Source organism: Eupeodes corollae, chromosome 2 (genome assembly GCF_945859685.1).
Source record: "Eupeodes corollae chromosome 2, idEupCoro1.1, whole genome shotgun sequence".
Taxonomy (NCBI): Eukaryota; Metazoa; Arthropoda; class Insecta; order Diptera; family Syrphidae; genus Eupeodes; species Eupeodes corollae.
In genome coordinates, this window is record NC_079148.1 from 86,246,131 (window position 1) to 86,270,081 (window position 23,951).

The 23,951-nt window shown below is 33.3% G+C and overlaps 2 protein-coding genes across 3 annotated transcripts in view; one reads left to right on the forward strand and one right to left on the reverse strand.

Moving 5' to 3' along the window:
* The window catches only part of LOC129944126 (dynein axonemal heavy chain 10), a 142,765-nt gene extending 134,105 nt beyond the window's left edge, over nt 1-8,660 (forward strand). The window contains 4 exon segments of the mRNA XM_056053321.1: nt 1,438-1,542; nt 2,937-3,038; nt 3,093-3,239; nt 8,393-8,660. Coding sequence (XP_055909296.1) covers nt 1,438-1,542; nt 2,937-3,038; nt 3,093-3,239; nt 8,393-8,539 — 501 coding nt within the window. The 3' untranslated portion in view covers nt 8,540-8,660.
* A 4,999-nt stretch (nt 8,661-13,659) lies between these two features.
* Nucleotides 13,660-21,626, reverse strand: LOC129946416 (lipid scramblase CLPTM1L). Of its 2 annotated transcripts, XM_056056596.1 has the most exons (5): nt 21,479-21,620; nt 21,164-21,421; nt 20,914-21,106; nt 14,719-15,165; nt 13,660-14,662 (listed from the first exon to the last, which is right to left on the reverse strand). In XM_056056596.1, exons 1-5 carry the CDS (start codon nt 21,511-21,513, stop codon nt 13,919-13,921), a joined length of 1,677 nt encoding a protein of 558 aa, XP_055912571.1. In that variant the 5' UTR covers nt 21,514-21,620; the 3' UTR covers nt 13,660-13,918. The 2 variants fall into 2 exon arrangements, with proteins under 2 accessions (XP_055912571.1, XP_055912572.1); XM_056056597.1 differs by having other exon boundaries at nt 21,164-21,626.
* Nucleotides 21,627-23,951: the final 2,325 nt, after the last annotated feature.

Genomic DNA, 23,951 nt, shown 5'->3' on the forward strand with positions numbered 1-23,951 from the left:
TTTGCATTTTTCCAGTTTTTTAGGAAAAAACACTTTAAAAGTTTTGTGAATGTAAAATAAGTTTTTGCTTGTAAAACATTCAAGCTTTCAGTCTTTTTATTTATGTATAAAAACTTTAAATGTCCCCATTTTAGTGAAATTACAATATGTTGCCAACACCTCCTTCTTTAGTTTCTCCAGTACGTAATTTAGTAAAATAAATACTGAATTCCAAGAGTCTTATCACAAATATTTGTAAACTACTGACTACTTGACATTACAGACATTACCTATGTATTTAGTTCATCGCCTTGAATAGAGTTTGTCTTGACAAGAGTTTATGAATCGTAAAAGTTAAAATTTAACGGTTTTTAAAATGGTGATTGGTTTGATTGGGGAAATCGCTCAGATCGCTTTGTGTTTTTACTTTAAGCTCTTATATAGTCTTGAACTTCATATAAAACCTTTTAAATGATATTTAAGTCATTAACTACTAAAAAAAAGTTACACAAAAGTGCGTCACTAGGATGACCCTAGCCTCCTGCATGCATGAAATATTTACATTTTATGGTTTAAAAACATTCCTTTATAGTATTTGTTTACATTCGTAATGACTTTGTCCGCCATTTTCGGATATAACCTCTATAAGGCGGTCGGAATGGAAACATTACATTTTGTTTGTAATATTCACAGAACATTTAGACCCAGGAATTACGAAAAGCTTCGATTTAGGAGTCCTTGTTTTTAAATTGTCTGTCAACTTTATAAACTTTATGAAAAAGCAATTGCCAAACGTTTTCAATGGTAAAGTGTGGTAAATATGGGGACCATGGCAAAAGTTCCACGTCTTCTGATTGAATTCACCTCCTTGAAACTATCAAAGTGTAATTGGGACGTTGTCTTTTTGAAAAATACAAGACAGAAGTCCAAATTATTTTTTTTATTTTGGAAATGTTCCAGCAAACATTAATATTTCAATATTGTTGACAAAAAATAAAGTTCTATTGTGCCATAATACAGGATCCGGCAAAAAAAGCTCCCGTGTTTTTAGACGTTTATATTTAAAGCTTTTATAGATAAAATGGTAATGATTAAAACTAAGTAATTATTTTAGGTATTTAATGAAATATTTAATTTAAAAAATTCAATACAATTTTTCTGTTAATTTTTTTATTTATTTGTCATTGCCTTTAAAACATGGGAGATCTTTTTTTGCCGGTCCATGTATATAGTTATATCTCCCCACACCCTTACACCTGAATTACGGCTTTGATGTACACATTTCTAGTAAAATATCTTTAGGATTTTTGTCTTTCGGTTCCTTTTAACTATCATTACAGCAACTCTGGGGTGCAAACATGTCCAAAACTTCGCTATAAAATAAAAATAAAAAATAAAAACAAAATATTAAGAATTAGTTAAATCATTTTCAAATTTTAAATAAACTTTTTTTAATAGAATCGTGCAAAACAGTATCATTATTGGTCATTATCAGGAGAACCCTTGGTCATATGGTTAGCTGGACTTCATATACCCGAAAGTTACCTCACCGCTATTATTCAGGTAAGTTTCAGTAAGCATGATAAATTTTGCTTGCATCTTGGAGTATTTTTAGATTTATTTAATTTGAAATATGTTATCTTTAAATCAAAAATTTAAAACTGCACTTTATTATGAAATGATTGGAGCAAAATATTATTGAAAAAAAAATCATTTTGCAATCCATCGTTTGAAACACTAATATTAAGTAGTCGGATATTGTTATTACCCCGCTTAAGCACATAAGTATTAAAAAAATATTATTCCGATTAATTTCATAAAATTTGTAATGAAATGGGGACAACAGTATTTCATCATTTAAAAATATCTGTTGTCAACAAAACGTACACAAATATTTTAGATTAAAAATTAAAATATATCTTAATCTATGTAAAGTAAATATTTTTTAGATTATATATAAAAATAGTATTTTCAACTTATAACCTATACGACCTTTTAAAGAAGACATAACAAAAAAATCTCCAAGTCCCAATCCCAAGTAGAAAAAATAGGTGTAGAAAACTAACTCGATGGCAATGGGAAATAACTTAACCTTTAGTGATAACCTTATTTCTTTCATTTAAATACTCTAAAGAGTATCCTATTTTGAATTATTTAAATACTGCCCTATTTAAAACTTTAGCGTTGCCAAATGAAAAATACAAACAATGTGAACTGTTTAACAAAATATATCAAATACAATTGTGCAGAAAATAAATCATAGAGTAATAAGATTCAGCTTACAGTTGAATTAAAAACATGACTAATTGTCAATTTGACATAACCCGACTTAACTTGATAGATAGGGAGATTTTGATTGCCTTACTTTCAGGCATTACATTTTGAACAAGGCAACTAGTTAGTGTTCAAGTGTCAAGAATTTTAAATTCAGAACTTTCCTTCACAAACCTCTAATTTAAGTTCATAGTACAAAACCTACCAAACACATTATTGTCTACAAAACACTACCCAGACAAGCTACAAGTCCATTAAGATTTGTCTTTTGTATTGTAGAAAAATATTACTTATTTCTTTTATAAATTGACAAGGAGCCCTTGTACAGAAAACGTTAAATGGAATTGTGCAGAAAATAAATAAATTATAGAGTAGTAAAGCTCAGCTTTCACTTAAATGAAAAAACATGATAAGTTGTCATTTTGACATAAGTTGACTTAACTTGATAGTAAGGGAGATTTTTCTTGACTAACTTTCCAGACAACGTTGCAATGAAAATGCCTTAATTAAAAGGCATTTTTTGGTAGCTGGCCAATCAGATACTAAAAACTTGCCTTACTTATGGAATATTGATTAAGGATCAATAATTGTCGTGATCCCCGAAGGATATTGTTAATTTACAGTTATACAAAAATTATAAATTATAAAATAATTAGTTTTAACTTTTTTATTTATCCTCACAGATAGCTTGTAGAAAAAATGGATGGCCGTTGGATAAATCCACCTTGTACACTTATGTTACAGATTTTATTGATCCGGATGATGTTGAAGAAAGGCCTCCAAGAGTATTAATTTAATTTTTGTAATTATTGCAATGTCTTGACCTTATCTTTTAATAGGGTTGTTATGTGCACGGATTGTTCATTGAAGGCGCTCGATGGGATTCAAATGCGAAAGCATTGGCTCGATCCCATCCAAAAGTTCTCGTGGAAGACCTTCCTCTTTTAGCTGTTATCCCTATCGAGGTCCATCGGCTTAAACTGCAGGTTAGTAATTAATAAAGAATAGAGGGTATAATTAGGTGAAATACACAAAGGAAAAAATTATTTAGACTTTATTTAAGACGTTATATTTTGTTTTATTTGATGAAAAATTATGTTTTTTCTTGTTTGTTATGTACATTTTTTATAAGTTTTTTTTTAAATGTACATTTTGACATTTTCCGCATTATGATCTTTATATTATGTTTATGTATGATGGAATACCTGATTAACTTTATGTATGAAACGAAAATTACTACTACGCGGCTGTCGTTGCCAAAAACTGCTCAGAGCACACACTCGTACATCTGCGAGCAATGAAATAGTAGTTATTTTATATTCAATTATATTCAATTTGGAATAAAATGTTGTGTCTTCATTTTTTTTTAAAGATTAAACTACTTAAAATAATTATCTTAATTAAGGGAGCAAAAAAGTAGAAGTTTACATAGAAAAAATGATAAAGCTGTTTCAGGAAAGCATCTTTATACCCTAAAAAAAACTCTTACAAAATGCCCTAGACAAACCAATACATTGGGCTGATATGTGTGGACTGGGTGTTAACCTACACAGAACCGAATTAATACTATTTTCGAGGAAATACAAAACTCCATTTAGTGACCCTCAATATATTAAAGGAATACAATTAAAGTTCTCAGAAAACTAAATTGGAAACGCAATATATAAGTAAAAGTGCAAGAAGCTGCTGTAGCTCTCTTTTCTTGCAAAAAAGCTATTGGTAATAAATTAGGCTTACAACCCCGAATCACGCATTGGTTATACACATCGGTAATGAGACTGATTTTAATGAAAAATCTGGCAGTGTAGTGGACTGCTTTAGAAAAAACTTTAAACCGCGACAAACTAAATTAAGTCCAACGTTCAGCTTGCCTATGTATAAGCAGATTGTTTCGCACAACCCCTTCTGTGGGACTGAAGGGGTTGATGGATGTGTGTACTCTGATGAACGAAATGAAATGAAATTCAGTCTTTCATTCAGCATTCCCAATCATTGTAGCGTGTTCCAGGCGGAAGTTTTGGCGATAAAAGAAGTTTTGTCATGGCTTAAAGAAAACGTGATATCAACATCTGATATCATAATAGTCTTTGTCAATCATCTCTAATAGAGATTCTGGGTGCCTGGCCATAGGGACATTCAAGGAAATTGTAAGGCATCAACTCGCCGGGAATGGTACAGTACAAAACATTCTACTACGTACATGCTCCGCTCTAGCTCAAAAACGCAAGAATTACCTAGGAAAATTCTTCTATAACGATCTAAACGATCTCAATCATATTAACATAATATGATTCCTCTTACGTTTCGTAAAGGACTCAAACTAGTTTCATTGAGCATAGAAAAAAGCCTCAAGATTCATGTGGTAACACAATAGGCCATTGAACTGGCCTAAGGTTGTCCACAGCCACTTTAACCTAACTTATCCTAGGTCAAGAGACTGTGGCCTCTCGATAACGTCATTGATCTAAACTTGAAACTAAATATCAAAGAGAAAGATGCTCAGTATGCTTTGACATTTCATCATGAATAGACTTACTAACGAGCAACGCTTGCAAATCATTGAATTTTATCACCAAAATCAGTGCTCGGTTCGAAATGTGTTTCGCGCTTTACGTCCGATTTATGGTCTACATAATCGACCAAGTGAGCAAACAATTAATGCGATTGTGACCAAGTTTCGCACTCAGTTTACTTTATTGGACACTAAACCAACCACACGAATGCGTACAGTGTGTACAGAAGAGAATATTGCGTCTGTTTCTGAGAGTGTTGCTGAAGACCATGAAATGTCGATTCGTCGCCGTTCGCAGCAATTGGGTTTGTGTTATTCGACCACATGGAAGATTTTACGCAAAGATCTTGGTGTAAGACCGTATAAAATACAGCTCGTGCAAGAACTGAAGCCGAACGATCTGCCACAACGTCGAATTTTCAGTGAATGGGCCCTAGAAAAGTTGGCAGAAAATCCGCTTTTTTATCGACAAATTTTGTTCAGCGATGAGGCTCATTTCTGGTTGAATGGCTACGTTAAGCAAAATTGCCGCATTTGGAGTGAAGAGCAACCAGAAGCCGTTCAAGAACTGCCCATGCATCCCGAAAAATGCACTGTTTGGTGTGGTTTGTACGCTGGTGGAATCATTGGACCGTATTTTTTCAAAGATGCTGTTGGACGCAACGTTACGGTGAATGGCGATCGCTATCGTTCAATGCTAACAAACTTTTTGTTGCCAAAAATGGAAGAACTGAACTTGGTTGACATGTGGTTTCAACAAGATGGCGCTACATGCCACACAGCTCGCGATTCTATGGCCATTTTGAGGGAAAACTTCGGAGAACAATTCATCTCAAGGAATGGACCGGTAAGTTGGCCACCAAGATCATGCGATTTGACGCCTTTAGACTATTTTTTGTGGGGCTACGTCAAGTCTAAAGTCTACACAAATAAGCCAGCAACTATTCCAGCTTTGGAAGACAACATTTCCGAAGAAATTCGGGCTATTCCGGCCGAAATGCTCGAAAAAGTTACCCAAAATTAGACTTTCCGAATGGACCACCTAAGACGCAGCCGTGGTCAACATTTAAATGAAATTATCTTCAAAAAGTAAATGTCATGGACCAATCTAACGTTTCAAATAAAGAATCGATGAGATTTTGCAAATTTTATGCGTTTTTTTTTTAAAGTTCTCAAGCTCTTAAAAAATCACCGTTTATTTGTGGGTTTTGAGTCTCTTTTTTAGTGGAATGCCCATATTTAGTGGCGTATCTACGCATAATGTTTTGTAATTTTTGTTTACGTTTGGGTGCTGATCCATAATATATTAGAACCAAGATTGTAAAACAAAATGTTAAGGTCTTAGTTGTGAGTTAAGCTCTGTCTTTGAAAGGCATCACACTTATTAATAACAAATTTGTCCTCTAAATAAAATAAATAACATATTTACAAAACGAAAATTAAAAAAAAAAAATAAATAAATTAAAAACAACACATTTTATTCCAATTTTAATATACTTACTTGAAAATCACAAAAATCATTGTTCGATTGGAGCTGCAAAGAGGTTATCAAGGAGAAAGAGGTGACCTTCCGGTGTTTAAAAGCTAAACTAACTGAGGAAAACCGGAAAAGGTTTAAGCAAGCCAGGAAGGCATGTACATGACCAAAAATTACGGCGAAAAATACTGCAAAGCCAAAAAGGCAGTACGAATTTTTGGTCATTCGTAAAAAACATATGGAACTCATTTGCAAGGCAGTTCGCCGAAAATTCCACCTTACCAGATAGTGCCATGGCTTCCCCAGTTCTTGAGCGTGTCAATGATTCTATGGGACCAATCTTCTTTCGTACTCGAACTGTGGCGAGAGTTCTTAAAGATCTCAACATTCATACATACGCTGGCCTATGGTATCCCTGCTATTATTCTGTAAAGGTGTTCTTCCATGCTTCCACGGAAATTCCACCTTACCATATAGTGTCATGGCTTCCCCAGTTCTTGAGCGTGTAAATTATTCTATGGAACCAATCTTTTTTCGTACTCGAACTGTGGCGTGAGATCTCAACTTCATAAATCCGCTGGCCTAGATGGTATCCTCGCTATTATTCTGAAAATGTGTTCTCCCACGCTAGCAAAACCACTGCGTAAGCTTTTTCATCTATCCTATTATTCTTCTGGGCTCCAGCCAATCCCAAAAAAAGGCGAATCTTCTTCTCCCACAAATTATCGACCAATAGCACTAACGTCCCTTCTTTCCAAGGTCATGGAAACGTTGATTAATTATCAGCTTAAGAAATACCTTGAGGAAGGGAAGCTTCTTAATGGCCAGCAATACGGCTTTCGTAGCAATAGGTCCACTGGTGGTTCATGTCACCGAGGGACAATTCTTTACATCGTTTTGAAGAAAGTAAGATTATTGCACTTGATATTTCAAAGGCATTTGATAAAGTCTGGCATCTTGCTCTTTTATCAAAAATGAGTGCTTTTGGTATTGACAAATCTCCTCTTCGTTGGATTAGAGATTTTCTTTCGAACCGTTCAATACAAATTATGTTGGACAGATTCAAGTCTGAAATGCTGGTGTGCCCCAGGGCTCCGTTTTTCTCATTTTTATAAATGATCTCCTGCCTGCTACTTCTAATCCAAAACATTGTTGCGCTGACGATAGAATTCTCAGCTTTTCATATTCGTTTCCAGGCTCGCAACACAACCTTCCTCTTCGATTGTGGAAATGCAACGGCAAAATATGGTAAGCTCATTAAATTCCAACCTACATATCATTGTACAATGGGGAATAAAAAACCGCATAGAATTTAATGCTTCGAAAACCCAATGATGTCATGTATTGTTAAAGCGAGATATGCCCTCTTTGCCACTATCCATGAGTTTCACTTGCATAAACGAAAGTGAAAAACTCGACATCCTCGGAATGTGCATCAATAACCACCTTTTGTGGAGCAATCACATACGCGATGTCGCCAAAAATTCCGCAAGATGTCTAGGTTTTCTAAGAAGATGCAAGAAATTTGTCTCCCCGTCTGATCTGGCTACAATCTACAAAACCTATATACGTCCAAAACTTGAATATAACACTCATCTCTGGGCTGGTGCTTCTGCTTTTTTAATCCTCTTGGGTAGTATTCAAAGAAGAGCTTTTAAATTAATTGGTATAATATTTATATTTACCATTATTTTAATGGACTATGCTCTAGTGAAATAGCCAGTTGCATTTCGCTCCTCAAACAATTTAACCGTAATACCCGCGCTTCTAGGAATCCCCATCAGTTTATTCGACCGTACTATGAATTACAGAGACTCATTTTTTAGCCGTACTACGCGAATGTGGAATGCCTTGCTCTATCTTCCCCTGTCATTGCAATGTTCAGGAATTCAAAATCAATGTACACCGACACTTCCTATCCAACCCTTCCCTCTTTTCCTAATGCTTACACTGTGTCTTTGGCATATTAAAGGTATAAAAAACCCTTTTAGTTTTCGCTAATTATTATACAAAATAATGAATTGCTCGCAGCTGTACGTGTGGAATTAATACATTTTATTTGTTCTAAAGTATATAAGACTCATTTTTAACTTTTAAGTAACTTCTTATATTTTACCCAAACACTTTATTAACATTTTTGTTCGTTATAGAATACGTACCGTGCTCCAGTATACACAACATCCTTAAGAAGAAATGCGATGGGAATAGGATTGATATTTGAAGCGAATTTAGAAACTCACGAAGATCTTAGTCATTGGGTGCTTCAAGGTGTTTGCTTAACACTTAATAGAAACTGATTAAGTTCAATAATATTATTATATAATTTTTGTTTTAATTGCTTGTAATTTTTAACGTTCATTACTTATATAAATACATTTGAAAATAAAAACTAATAAAATTGAATTATATAAATTTAAATTTTGAAACTGTCGCTTAACTGACTTAAAGGGTGGTTATAGAGGCCTATGTTGCATTTGAACCACATCAAAATGTTCTTAATTTCAGACTAATAAACAGTTAAAATAACAGTTGTTGATCAATTTTCAAAGAAAGTTATCTTCAGTAACGAGGCACATTTTCACCTAAGTGGATTCGTCAATAAGCAGAATTGACTGTTTGGTCCAGGTTCTGGGCTGTCAGCATAATAGGGCTGCATTTTTTCCCAAAATGATGCCGGTGATGCAGTTACTGTGAGATGAAAACGATATTTTAATGATCATGATCATGTGACTTGACACCTATGGACTTCTTTCTTGGGGGTTATTTGAAAGAAAGGTGGACGTCGATAAGCCAGCAACAATTCAGGAGCTAAAGATATTTCGGCACTTGGCGGCACATTTGGGCCATATTTTATTCCGTACACGATTGAACCAAACCAAACAAAAAAGAAATGACAAAAATTTGCCCAATAAATTGTGTTTTTATCAAAATTAACATCGGCCCCTTAAAATTTAACCACATTTTACTTATTTGTATTTATAAATGGTGGTAGGTATTATTTATAATTTTTCACGTTCCAAATAATTACAAATAATATCTCTTTTAGAGTTAAATGAAGTGAATTATGCAGCGTGGGCTAAGACTTCATGAAGAAGTTGGGACACTTTTTACAAAATTTGAGCCTAGATCACGTAAGACAATTCGATCGAACGATTGTCGTCTTGATAATAATGTCTGTTTGGACAGACTTGAGGAAAACAAATGAGTTAAACGGTCAATATGTCAATAATTAGATAAGATAAAAAGATTTAAATGCAGACAGTTGTATCCGTGGCGTGATGGTTAGTGCGTTGGACTGAATATTCAGGAAAAAGAACGACAATGACCTTCCGAGTCTGAAACTCCAAAGAACCTAAGAGAACAGAGACGTACTCAGGACAGCGCAAATAGATCCAGAAGAAGCCATTTTTGACGATGACTTTTACATAATTGAAGATCCGAAGGAAACAGTGGACAGACATTTACCGATGGAGACATTTACACCACACTCTTCAACAATGCACTGTATAAGGCATATTATCCAGTGTTTTGGAAGTGGATCATCCTCTCTTATAGATTTTATTTTTTATGAAAAAAACGGACAGTTGGATTTTAATAAAAAAAAATAACTGAATATCGAAAACAATATTTTCTGTGAAAAAAAAGACAATATTTTTAATTTTTGAAAAGCTAGTTGAGTCGAAGGTAAATTTGTATCAAGTTTTAGTATTGTTTTTTTTTTTGTAGATTTTTATTTTTTGAAAAAAAAACAATCAATTAGCTTTTTCTCAAAATTAAACTACTAGTTGAAAACAATATTTTTTAATAAAAGTAGTTTAAAACCAATATCTTAAAGTTTTAAAAAGATATTTAAACCGAAAATCAATTTTTACCAACTTTTGTTAAATATTTGTTAGGTTTTTAGTTTTTTTGTAAAAAAACTGACAATTCGATTTTTCTTAAATTTTTTTCGAATGTTGAAAACAATATTTCTTATAAGCTAAAATTATATTTTGTAAAAGAAACTGTCAATTCGATTTTTCTCAAACTTTTACCAGATGTTAAAAACGTAATTTTTTTTGCACAAAATAGTTTTGAACGTAAAATTTTCGAGGTGACAACATTTTATTTTAGTTCTTTTAATTCATAAAAAACCGTTAATTGAATTTTTTTTCCAAAAATATACTGGTTTGATATCACGTTACAATATTTAATATAAAATTTATTTCAAGTTTCTAGAGTCATTGGTTCGTGAGATATTTAGGGTTTACTAACTTTTTGTTTTTTAAACTGCTATGGTAAAAAAACCACCCACTCATTTTTCTTGAGATTCCTTTCTGCATCTTTCTACATTAATTATCTGCATAAAAAATGTATTTGAATCAATCAGCTCTATTCTGCTATTCACGTGGATCCCATATTCGATTCTCCCGTTCGATTACCTTTTACAATGCCTTTGCATTCTGCTATTCATCGGGTGAACTACATTATCCTAAACCAATTTGACATTCACGTAAGCAGCTGTTCATGTGAAAAACTTGAGAATGTTGGATAAATTGTTTTGATTTATACAAAAATTAAGTTTAATCAATCCAATTGTTTAATTTGTGTAATTTTTGGAAATGGACATTATTCGACTTTTTATTCCAATTGTAAACAAAGGAATAAGAGAATCCTCAAACAGTGAGCTTCATAGAAATGTTAGAAAGTAAAAAAAACTCAGCCACGTCTTTAATTGGTAGTCCAGGAGGTTCAACCTGTCTCTTAGGCTATTACACATTTCTCGGAGGTCTTCGGGTTGTCGTTTTGCATTATATTTTGCAAAAGCTGTATTTAATTTCATTACTGAAATTATTGTTGCAAATTCTTCCTTGTGTGTCGTTTAATACTAATCTTTTATTTATAAAAAAATATTCTTAATTAAGCAATAAATTAGGTTTTACTTACATTTTGCTAACAACAATTAACAAACCAGACATCAAATGAAAAATCCGATACGTTTCATATGCGGATCTGAATTGTATAGAATAAATGCGTTCACGTGAATAGAAGAATAGAGCGCTGTATTACCGACGTTACCGACATACTACACGGATTCACTTCGAATGAATAGCAAAATAGTGATTAGTGAAAATTCAAGAATAGGGCTGAATATCTCTTCTGGTTCTTGACCTATGGACAACGAAAAAACGTAGCGGACGTACGAACGAACGGACATACGGACACACGCACGCACAGACATCTTTCTAAAAATCTTTTATTTCGACTCTAGTGAACTTGAAACGTCGAGAAATTTCAAAATGTTCAATTCGACGGATCGGACCCATTTCAATAACTTCCTATGGGAAGTTAAAAAAAAGAAATAATTCAAATTGAAATACCGTTTATTTAAATAAGTAAATTAAAGACTAACTCTGGCCGACCTATGTCTTAAACAACCATGATCAAAGATGGTTTCTACAGAATCTTAGAAAAAGTAGGCATATAAGCTACCCAAAACTGGCTACTGAGTTACATAATTATAGTGGAAAAACTGTCGACCCATAAGTGGCCAGAAAAAAAAAACATTTATCAGTGAACAAAATCAAAAAAGTGACTAGTTTGCTAAAATAATAAATGATAAGGAACTGGACTGTTGGAAAACTGTTTTGCCGAAGAATATAAATTTAATGTATTTGGATCAGATATTTGAGGTGAGGTGTAGCGCAAGGTCAATACAGAACTAAACAAAGAAAACCTTTTACCAACCTTTAAACATGGTGGAAGCTCGGTGATGATTTGGGGCTGTATGTCACTTGCGCGGGTTGGTTATTTGGTTGACAAAGACGGAATCATGGACGACATGGTCAATTTAATTCAAAGTCCAGACTCAAACCCCTTTTGAGAATTTCAAACAAAACGGATCTTGAAAAATTTGTATGCGAAGAATGGAGTAAAAATTGTTCTTCAACAACCCTAAAATTGGTTGAGGCAATGCAAAGAAGACTATAGTGTTATTGAACAGAAGGGAAGCCTAATGTTGGGCACTAAACATTAAAATTATAGTGCCAAATCGTCTCAAGTATTTTGACCCAATAACTTTGCGGTGTTTAAAACTACACTAAGTATTAATTTTTCTTTTTAATGCATCCAAACAATGGATTTTGTTTCATTTTTATTATTTGTACGTTTTTTCTTCTTTGTTTTAATATTTAAGCCTGGAAATAAATATGGCCAAATAATTATGTGAGTAACTGTAAGTAAGCTTTAGTTTTGAGTTAAATAAAGGGTCCGGCAAAAAGATCTCCCATTATTTAAAGGCAATGACAAATAAATAAACAATTTAACAGAAAAAATGTATTAAATTTTTTAAATTAAATACTTTGCCATTTTACATTAAATAAAATAATTACTTAGTTTTTAACATTATATCTGTTAAATGTTGTCCTCTATTATTAATACATTTACGAAGCCTTTTCCGTAAGTTTTCCATTGCTCCTCGAGTCATTTGTGGTGTAATGGCTTCCACTTCCAGAGTGATTGCCTCATTAAGTGCTTGCAAAAATGTTGGAATGTTGAGTGTAGACTTGACCCATTAAATGTCCCCAAAGAAACAAATCATAAGGTGATAAATCGGGGGACCTTGGTGGCCAGGTAACGTCTCCTCGTAAAGAAAGAAGATGCCCTGGAAACATCTCACTCAAAATGGTTAGTCAACGCCGTGAAGTGTGTACTGTGGCTCCATCTTGTTGGAACCAGACTTCTTTGTTTTTTGGTTGGAGGAAGACCTCAATCATGTGACAGTAGCGATCCGCGTTAACTGTAACTTTCCACCCATTCTCTTTGAAAGCAATACGGACCTAACACACCAAATTCAACAACAGCACACCTAACTGTCACATAAGGTTTGTGAAGTGGTCGTTGATGAATTTTTTGAGGGTTTTTTGTTGCCTAGTAACGAAAATTTTGTTTATTTACAGTACCCGATGAATGGAAATGGTCCTCGTTAGGATCATGTCGTCTAAGTTGAAATCGAATACGAAATGCTTGCTGAGTAGTAATCGCAGAACCACCATTACGGATATATTCCTCTACGACAAAATACAAATGCGAGATGCTCACCGTTCCACGCCACTTTGATTACTAAAAACGGCACGTAGACCTCTATCTATCTATACCCGGAATACCATTTTATCTATAAATTGTTTTAAATATAAACGTCTAAAAATACGGCAGGTTTTTTTACCGGACCCTGTAGATGATTGACGTCAAATAACTAAAGTATTTACAGAAAAACAATAATAATGAAAATAAGTATACTGACACACGTCAGTAAAATCATTATATTTTTTTAATTGATATCATTATCAAATTTGTAAAAAAACTTAAAACCCTTTAAAAAAAAGTAGTATTGTAAGTGTAAGCAATCTTTTTCCAATATTTTAAATCAAAACGTATTTTTGTATTAATTGTATAGTATTGTTTTATTAGCCGTAAGTTCTATAATACGAGTGAATCAATTACAAATACAGATATATTTAGAGGTCAAGAAAGGAATGTAAAAATGGACAGTCACTTAAAAATAAAAAGTTTAAATAAACTAATTCTTTGACCTCCAATTGATAAATGGTAAATAGTGTTAATCAATAGGTCCGAAATATAAAACAACAACTTATAAATATTTAATACAAAAAAAAAAAACAAACATTTCTTTTTTTCTACTTATTTTTCTTTTCTATTATTTGACTTTCTGAATTGCTTCCGTTCTTTACGTCCTCGACTACCACACCACTATCTAACCGTGACTTGTCCACAGGGTACAGCCACCGTTGGTAAAGGTAAATCACAAATATTACATCATCCCTAAAGCAAGCTACACGATGAGATGTTGGCATCGTTATTATAAAAGCGAATATGTCATCAATAAAAGTGTTAAATGCTTTGTACATGAAAGAACGCCACGGTAAGGCAACAACTGACTTCAGTCTGTAATTAACAAACAACTGTGGTAGCATAAATATAAAATCGAATGCGTAGACTCCATTCACAAGGGAGTTTAGTGTCCAAGAGTACCAACTCTTGTGTGGTTGGTACAGCAAAGAGTATACGGCTCCAGCCAGACAAAGGGGATACAAAATAAAGTTCAGGTACCACATAGCTTCCCGATCGTAATTTTCTGTTGTCATTTCCGCTTTTCCGCTTGTATTTGATGTTATCTTACTAATTCCCAATAAGTTGATTTCGAGTTTAAGTATCTTTTTACATTTCCACATCTCAATCAAAGCTCCGATGCCTGCAGGAATCAAAACTAGGAGAGATGTGTTTTCATCCATCAAGTAAAAAAAGATAATAATTTGAGACACTGCCCTCCAGACAGTGGTTCGTGTTGAAAGTCCTTCATATGACGATTTTCCACGCCAGAATAGTACATCATTTTTAAATGACAGAAAATCAAATAGGAGCTGTTGTAAAAAGAAATGTCCATAAGAATGACCGATAATACAATAAACGAACTTACATGAGCACTTCCAACGATCAGAGATCCACACAACAAATAAACATTTGTATCCGAAAAAATTCCCTTTACTTCGTCGACATCTTTTTTTGAGAAACCTAACGTGTACATCGAGTTTGTAGCATGTTCAATCAGTAACATTAAACGTAATTTTCCAATTCCTATTGGTTTGTACTTTAGAGATAGGTTGAATTGGGTTGTGTTTTTATTTATTTTAACTAAATGCTTTATCCTCGTGTCAAAGAAGTCAGTCTTAATAATTGGAAGTATTTCACCATGACGGTTTACACGAATAAGATGGGCAAGCTCAGGTGGGGCATCTTTTTGCGATAGACTTATTGAATCGGTAAGAATTGTTATGCACGCTTTAGATTTAATATGTGTCACTTGTTTTAGTGTTGATGAAGTGCTTTTTGGTTGTTCTTTCGATGGATTGGCTGCTGGAGATTCCTGAATATTAAAATTTGAACAAAAATAAAATTTAAAACGTATTGGCACAACAGGTTAGAAACTCTGAAAATGTAAAAGTTAAAACTTCAATTCCTAATCTTAACTTAACTTGTTCGCACGCACAGCAAATATTAAAAGATTTATTAACTAAAAAACAAATTCTGCAAAAAGGCTAAAAATATGTTATGAGTTGTATTTTGAGTATGGTATTGAAATAGGATATTTATATCTTTTAGAATTCGAAATGACATTTTTTGTAGTCTGATGTTTACGTCATTTAAAATGGTTCTCCAGCTTAAATTGTATGAAACAAGAGAAACAAAGATTGGACAAATCTCATAAAAGCATTATCGTAAGTGTATGTTGATGGCTATCGTTTAATTTTGCTCGCGAGACAATCCCCAGACTTTCTTTGATATAAAAGAAGACGAAATAATAGAAGCAGTACAAAAAGAAAACAATGTTATGTGTGACAATGTCAAGTACATCAAAGTGTATACATCATTTAAAAACAAGAGGTTTTATAATGGAATAATTGGATTAGACGGCAAAAGTCTTAAAAGTGTGATGAATTTAGGAAAATTAAATATGTATTGAGTTGGATAGGAGCTCAGTCTATGAAAGCCTGTCTGTACTTAGATGTTTTAAATGTTGGGGATTCAATCATACATCTACTTACTGTAAGGAGATTTGCCAGGTATGTGCAAAATGCGGAGAGGAAGGTCATTCGTTTAAAGATTGTGTAAATGAAGATAGAAAGTGTGTTAATTGCCAAAAAGCAAAAGATAAACTTAATTTAAATGACATTGACATCGTACGCTTCAACGTAAATTAAAAATTGAAAATGAGAGAATAATTTATTAGCAATTACCATCATCAGTTAAGTGTTTTTGTTTAAATATCGGGGAATAAGAACAATTTAAATCAACTAGAAGTGATAAAGGGTAACAACGATTTCGATATTATATGCGCCACTGAAACTCATTTAACAATCCCATCCCATCTTTCGCCATTACTAACAAACTGGATGGTTTGCCCACTCGAAAGCATACCACGTATAACATATCAGTGTGAAAAACATAAAGTGCTCAAATCTAAGCCGCAGACAGATATCGTTTGGCCTTGAGACTTATTGATTGTCATTGCAAATGCCAATCTAATTGCAAATTGAAGGCATTGAGTTGAATTGGCACATCTGTGTGTATAATAGGGATTCGCAGTAATAATTAATTACCGGATGCTCTTCACTAAACTGCAGAACTCAAAATTAACATAAGAAGTGAATGTTTTACTCAGCAGAGGCGAATATGGGATCACCAAACGATTATCAATGTAAATGTCTGCGCTGTTAATATTTTTAAGAAAAGATTTTCCGCCATTACCGAGATTTCTTCTATTATATGTTGGATATCCATCAACATGTGTGATCATATCGTTAGCGAAATTTTTCGGAAAACTTTCCATCTGGCATGCAAGGCGATGAACGATTCATATTGCCGCATAGGCTATGAATCATGTTTGTTGTAACAATATCAAACAACATTTGATCAATGTGAGCATGAGGTAATCCGCTCTTTTGCCAATTAACTCTATACATCCAGCAACGTGTAGCACCGAATGCATGTAATTTTGTAATGACATTTATCAAAGACTTCAATTTTTGTCTGTATACATGATTTGCTGACAAAAATCACCAATTGCGGGATCTCGTTGTCTTGTCCCTTCCAAAACATTAGCGGATATTGGAGAGCGTCATATGAACGGTGTGTATCAGCAATAAACTGTAGATTATTATTACTTCTACGAATCTCGATTTCTTGCGTTAGATCTTCAACCAAGATTTCAGCAACATCGTCAAGAACAGGTGCAATTAATCTATACGAATATGCTCTCCAAGAGGTGTTTTATCAGTATTGATGACAATAGCGTGATTATCACTTTGTAATTTGTGCATGTGCGATTTGAATATTTTCAACAATTCATTGTGCTCATTCAATAGACCATCCAAGTCGCTGACGATGGCAAAAGATAAAAATTAATTTAGAATCAGTGACCACGAATCTCTAGAAATCCTTATCGAAACAAGTTTTATAAATATCTACTAAAAAATGTATTCGGACGTTGGCATTTAAAGAAAACGTTTTGCGTAGTGAGCTTATTGATAATGAGATAACGAATCTAAGTTGGGATAATTTAAATCATACAGCTAAATCTTTTAGTATGAAATTAAAACATAGTTTGGAAAAAATGATAATTTCAAGATCATTTAATGGGATGAATGGAAATTCTGATTGGTCTAATTAACATTTTGTCTAACATGAAGCAATTGAAAATCCAACTGCTTCAAAGAGCTGTTTGGACAAATAACACGTGTGACTGGAGTATGTATAATAGGGTGATTCATTTCCGCAAAAAAAATTTTTTTTCTCGGCGCTCAAGCAAAATATTAATGTACCTGTAGAAAAAAAAATGTTCACCAAGGTAGAGCTCTTAATATCAATTTTAAGTACTTGCAGTTTAAATTTAAAGTTTTCCCATTTAAAATACATGTAAAAAAAATATTTTTTTTTTCAAATTTCTAATGCTCGCCCGATTTTTACAATATTGTGAATCGGTTTTATGGACCTTATAGGGAATTTCACGCTCTTTAAAATTGTCTTTATGTTTTTTTGTGTAACTCGAAGTGGTTCGCCAGTAGGAGTCATCAAAGTTCAATTTTTTTGAATGAACATTTTTTTTGCAATTTTTTTTAAAAATTCGCAAAAAATAGTGAAAAAAAGAGCTGAATCGTAAAAAAAAGTCTTTTAACAAATATTTGAAGAATTTAATTAAATTAGTTTTAAAAGTTGTAAAATAGCGAAAGCTAAATAAAGAATCACATCAGATAATGTTGAAAAAACTTTAGACAAAATCTTATATTACATGACCTTACTTAAAGATGATTCTTACTCTGGACCACATGGAACTTCTCCAATTGTCTTAAAAAATTTAATATAAAAGTAGCTTCTTTAACCTAACCTACACTCGGTTAAAAACACGCCTGTATTAAGTAATTTCATTTCTTACTGACTACTAACACTGAACTAAGTAATGAGCTAGATGAGCTAGATGAGCACTTATTTTGTGTAGGCAATTCTTTGGTCTTAAGATAAAGCTTGTACGCAATCTTACGAAAAGGTCTGGTAGTGTTTAAACAAAAATTCGTTTTTTTGTCCTGCCATTTGAATAAATTCAATGAAATAGTTTTAAGAGAATTTAGCTAAAATCAACCTTGCAATAGTCTACCCAATTATGAAAGTTCTCATTCTATGTTTGCCCCATTGCGAATATGAACACATGCTTTTGAAAATTGCTACATTTATTTTAAAGGACACGCACCAACAAAAAATGGAAACATCTTTATTCCTGAAAACTTTGTAGATGCTATTGATACAAAAGCTTAACGACTAGAAAGAATAGGTCTGTTAATGTTTAAAAAAATACTATCAATATAAGAACAATAAGAACAAAGCAACAATGTTTTAAAATACTTCCTACCGTATTATGAGAACGTCTGAAGCCAACAACAACCTGATAGGTCCGTATCAGTATGGCTTCAGACCAGGAAAGTCCACTATTGACCAAATATTCACACTACGGCAGATCTTGGAAAAAACCCAGGAGTTTCAAATCGATTTTAAAGCCGCGTACGACAGCATCCATAGGGAAGAACTCTACAGAGCAATGTCTAGTTTTGCCATCACTGGCAAACTTATCCGTTTGTGCAGAATGTCGATGGAGAATGCACGCTGCTCTATCAAGCTCGGAAAAGATCTCACCAATGCATTTGTATCAAAAAATTTTTTAGACAAGGCGATGCACTGTCATGCGACTTCTTGAATATCGTTCTGGAAAGAATTGTGCAAAACTCAACCGTCAACAATAGAGGCACAATCTTCCAAAGGTCCATCCAATTACTTGGATACGCAGATGATATTGAAATAATTGGAAGATCAAAGCGTGATGTCAGTGGAGCGTTTTTGAGAATTGCGACGGAAGCGAAGAAGATGGGTTTAGTGGTCAATGAGGGCAAAACCAAGTATGTGCTGTCATCAAAAAAGGACATTAAAAAACGACGTCTTGGACAAAACGTCACCATGGACAGCTATAACTTCGAGGTAGTTAAGGACTTTGTCTACCTAGGCACCGCTATAAACACAGACAACGACACCAGCGCTGCAATCAAACGAAGAAAAGCTCTTGAGAATTAAAGTCCTCTCTCGAGCATCCAAAATCACCATCTATAAGACACTCATCATCCCGGTTCTCATGGCGCTGAGGCTTGCATCCTATCAAAGAAAGTTGACAACGTCTTAGGATGCTTCGAGAGTAAAATTGTTCGGGTGATTTTTGATCCCTTACGCATAGATGGAGAATGGAGGAGAAGATATAACGACGAACTATACGGGCGTCCCATGTAATTTTAGGTCAAATAAAATCAAGATTGTTAGTTCTTGTACATTAAAGAGCTTTTATGTGGGCTTTAGGGCCCACATGAATTAATGTTTAAAACTGATACAAGAACTGCAAAAAAAAAGAATGTTAAGCTAGTGTTAAGTTAAGTTATGTTATGATAGCTTGTATTAAGCTGAATAAATAAATAAAAGATATTCTTTGTGGAAAATTGTAAGGCATTTAGAAAATTAATTTTTGGTTATTCTTATTTTGTAGCATATACTACATATTCTTAAATAGGACGTTTTACGAGTACTTGCAAATGTGGGGAAGTTCTTATCCAGGCCAAGGAAAAATAGAAATAATTCATATCAAACAAAAGAAAGGAAATGCAAAGCTTTGCGGGTTGTTAACGGGTTCCCTTACATGCTAATGTGTAGATTTGTTGTAATTGAAAAAAAAAAACATTTGATTGCTTTAAAAATACTTAAAAAGAAGTTCTGTTTCACCAACATCCAATCGAAAAGTTTCAGTAACCGTTCACTTTGATCCAATGCCCAGTTACGTTAATAAGTTAATTTAAACAATAATTATCATATATAAAGGGCCAAAATATTGGAGATATAAGAAATGTTTTGCCATCTACATATATTTTAATTTAAGCATAATTAAACTTGTCGAAAAAATGCCGCAAAATACTAAAATTTAACCTTTTAGCAATGGCCCATTTCCAAAACGAAATATTCCAATAACATGACAGAAACTTTAAAGTGTTTTGTTGATGAAACTATGAATCAAACAGTGGCCGGATACTTAATAGTGAAAATAAGCTAAATAAGTATATTTTAATCAATCTTCATTCTTCTATGCACAAAAAGTTCTTAAATTATTTAAAGAACAATTGAGAGTACAATTGGATTGTCATTCCGCCTGGATTTTAAACATAGTTGAAAAAGTTGAATACGTTTATTTATTTTATTGTATTTATGTACCCGTCTATTAGCAGTTAAAGACAAATATGAAAGCTACTCGTGTGCACTTCGGGGATATATTCTCCCGATTTAAGAATAAATGGTAGCTGAACTACACATGAAGCATTTCGACAGACATGTAAAACATTTTTCATGCAAGAACGACTTTTCTTAATTGTTTTATTTTTCGTAGAATGATGATTCTAGCTAAGTTACTTTGAAATTACCAAATTATGATTTGGTATTTGTACGCTGCGACAAATGCAAGCAGCACCTTCATACAAATGTAATAAAGGTCCGCAACGAAATACCGCTGAAGCAGTTGCCTTTATGCACCACTTACGTTTTCACTCCACAAATTAAATGTCTCGACTTTTGGAATTAAATACTCCGTCAAGCTCATAGTATGTATCACAGTCGGTCCGTCTCTTTTCAAGGTTTTCCACTCCAACGGTTGGCCATTGAGCGCAAAAACCACTTGCATGTGGAGTGTGCCATTTCGGCGAGTCTTTGGAGGAATACTCAATACGATATCTCTATAAAAAATGTATTAAATAAATTATAATACACATACCATTAGAAAATAAACTTACTTTTCGAAAGGAGCAGAGTAATTAAAATTGTTTAAATGCATAATTTTTGTGGTTTCTGTTGCAATTGGATTCCTAGACACTGATGTAAAGAGCGCTAGCTGCATTTCTGGCTTCTTTCCTAAAAAAGACTGGTAACAAGGCACAGACGTACACTCCAAGCTCCTGAATAGCTGGGCCATTGTCCACATTGAATGGGCAATATAAACGAAGAATATAATTCCCAACACATTAGTTAATGATGGGAGATACATATTGAGCCTTATGGGTATGGTCACATAAAAATAAACTTATAATCAACAACGTTTCAATATTCACTTTTTGGAATATGTGTCGGCCAGCCAAATCATCATCAAATCAAGCCAATCAAAATTTTTGGCAAATAGCAAGAAATATCCATCAAGCTCCAATATCAATAAGGCTAGGTCGCTTTCGGCTTCCTCTATTTCTATAGTCTATCTCTATGGAGTATGGGACAACAATATTGACAACAAATAGAATAATTTTGATACTCGTTTACAAAAGTGGATTGAGGAATCGAGTCGAGTCCGGTTTGAAATTTTGATGTAAGTGGGTTCAGAAAATTGAATTGAATTGAATAAGTCCCAAAGACGCAGTTTACACGAGGGCAAAAAAGAATCAATTCTCAAAGGAAGACGGATTATTTTTAGATGATGGAAAAGGGTGATTGGGAAAAATGCCATTAAAAATGTCTGTCAAACTCAAAAACACTCTATATGAGATAGATATATGTATGTACTATAGAGTGTTTTTGGTCAAATTATTGTACCATTTTTTTAATTATTGAATACCAAGCATTGAAATTTCTTTGATAGGTTGTTTATAGTCATTGAAAATTTCTGTCATCGGACACAAATTTCGTGATAAAAGCAAGCCGTTTGAGTTTAAAGTTGATTACTGAGAGAATAACTGATAGCAGAAATCACAGAGAAAATGGGGGCGACTTTCCATTACCTCAGCACGATTTTTTGATTTTTTACAGTTAGGTAGGGGTCTCAATAGAACATGTTTTAAATATAAAGTCGAGAAACCACTTTTAAGTCATAGTTTTTTTGTATTTTATTTTTTGAGCCTAAATTAAATATTTTTGAATTGATAGCACTAAAAGCTAGATATATAAGGGGGCCATGCTGTCCCCTGCAACACCCCACAACATCCCTGCTTTTGATCACTATAGGATTTGGGGTGGGTACTAGTTTATGTATATGCAAACAACTTTTTGCATTTCATCACTAAAATCAAAGAAATCCCCAACAAAAAAAGCAAGTATGTCAACACCGAACAAAAAGCAGGGAAGAAATGTCAAAATCAACCATATTTGCTTGTATGTGAAAAAGTGAACTTTGAAATTTAATTTAAAATAGAAATAATTGTTTCATCGCTCTAAAATTGATATAGTTATTAATTTTCACGTGCACATATCTATCAAATAAAAAAAACGTGTGGGGTGGGTAGATTTTGGTGCCCCATTGGCAGAGATTTTGTTTTGGTGACATCTGTCAAATCTTTTGTGTATTATTCAGTTTTGTATGCCAAACGAACATGGCAAGTTTACATGATTAAACAGCACGTTAAAATGATAAAACTTTACTATGAAAATGAGTGTAGATGTGGTGGAGACGACCTATTCCCGCCGACTTCAACTTTCCAAATTTTGCGTCGGTCATGACCATTGACAACGCCGCGCCGTGCGTTCGCTGACTGGGCTTGAATCTTTTGGAAAAGGACCCCAATTTTGGCTGAAAAATCATCCTTAGTGACGAGGCGCATTTTTGGATGATAGGCTGTGTTAACGAGCAAGATTGCCATATATGTGACGGCACCAACCCACGTGAGGTTCACCAAGTGGCGCGATTGGTGCGTACTTTTCTAAAAGTGACGTAAGTGAGGCGGTCACAGTCAACAGCGAGCGCTATAACTGGCCTCTAAAATAAAATTAAATTTTGTTGGCATTTTGCAGTCAGTTGTTCAATAAAATTTTTATTTTATCAAAACAAAATTTGAAATGTATTTGCGCTATAAATTTTTGCTTCAAATGAATATTTTCCTTTTGAAAAAGTACTTGACAGTGCAATTGATTTTAATGCGTTTATCGTTTAATGAAAATAAGGATCCATGTTCAAAAAGGTAAACCAAAAATTTTACTAGGCGAACGGTGTCCCAGAATATCGATCTTGCCCCGAACTTCCTCTGAACAAAGCGTGTTCTGAGCTTTCAGATTATTTTTGAAACACACCTGAACACTTAAGCTGTCACTATATTTTGACATTTCAAATTATTTGTCATTAAAAAGAAATAAGATTCAAAACTTAAACTAAAATGAAAAAAATTATTATAATCAAACAAATATTCAATTTGGTTTTTGAAGAAGGACAGTCATGTTTCTCGTCCATTCCTCCAAGCCTTCTGAAATAAAACAAAGCCTTAAAAAATATATTTTATTTGTTATTTCTTACCTTTTGCGGAATTTTTTTTTAAATAAACATACCTAAAATAATATTGACTTAATATTGACCTATGCTTCATATCTGAAAACTATTTTGTATGTTTATTTTCTTTTATGTTATTTTATAAAATGTAACCTACTGTAGTATTTATTATATTAAGAAAAACATAAACATATTCATAAAACTCATTCATTTTTTGAAAACAAGTTGGATCATTTTTACTAAACAAACCCTTCAAACAATAATACTCGTTAGTAAACAATGAAAATAATATTTTGCGTTAAACTGTATGAATTCACTAAAAAATAACTTTTGTACGTCAA

Coding starts and splice junctions, on each gene's coding strand:
- LOC129946416 (XM_056056596.1), bottom strand. CDS start 21,513: ATGATGATTTGGCTGGCCGACACATATTCCAAAAA. Junction 15,166..20,913: donor TTAATTTGTGGAGTGAAAAC/GTAAGTGGTGCA, acceptor TTTAATATTCAG/GAATCTCCAGCAGCCAATCC. Junction 14,663..14,718: donor TGATCGTTGGAAGTGCTCAT/GTAAGTTCGTTT, acceptor TTTTTACAACAG/CTCCTATTTGATTTTCTGTC.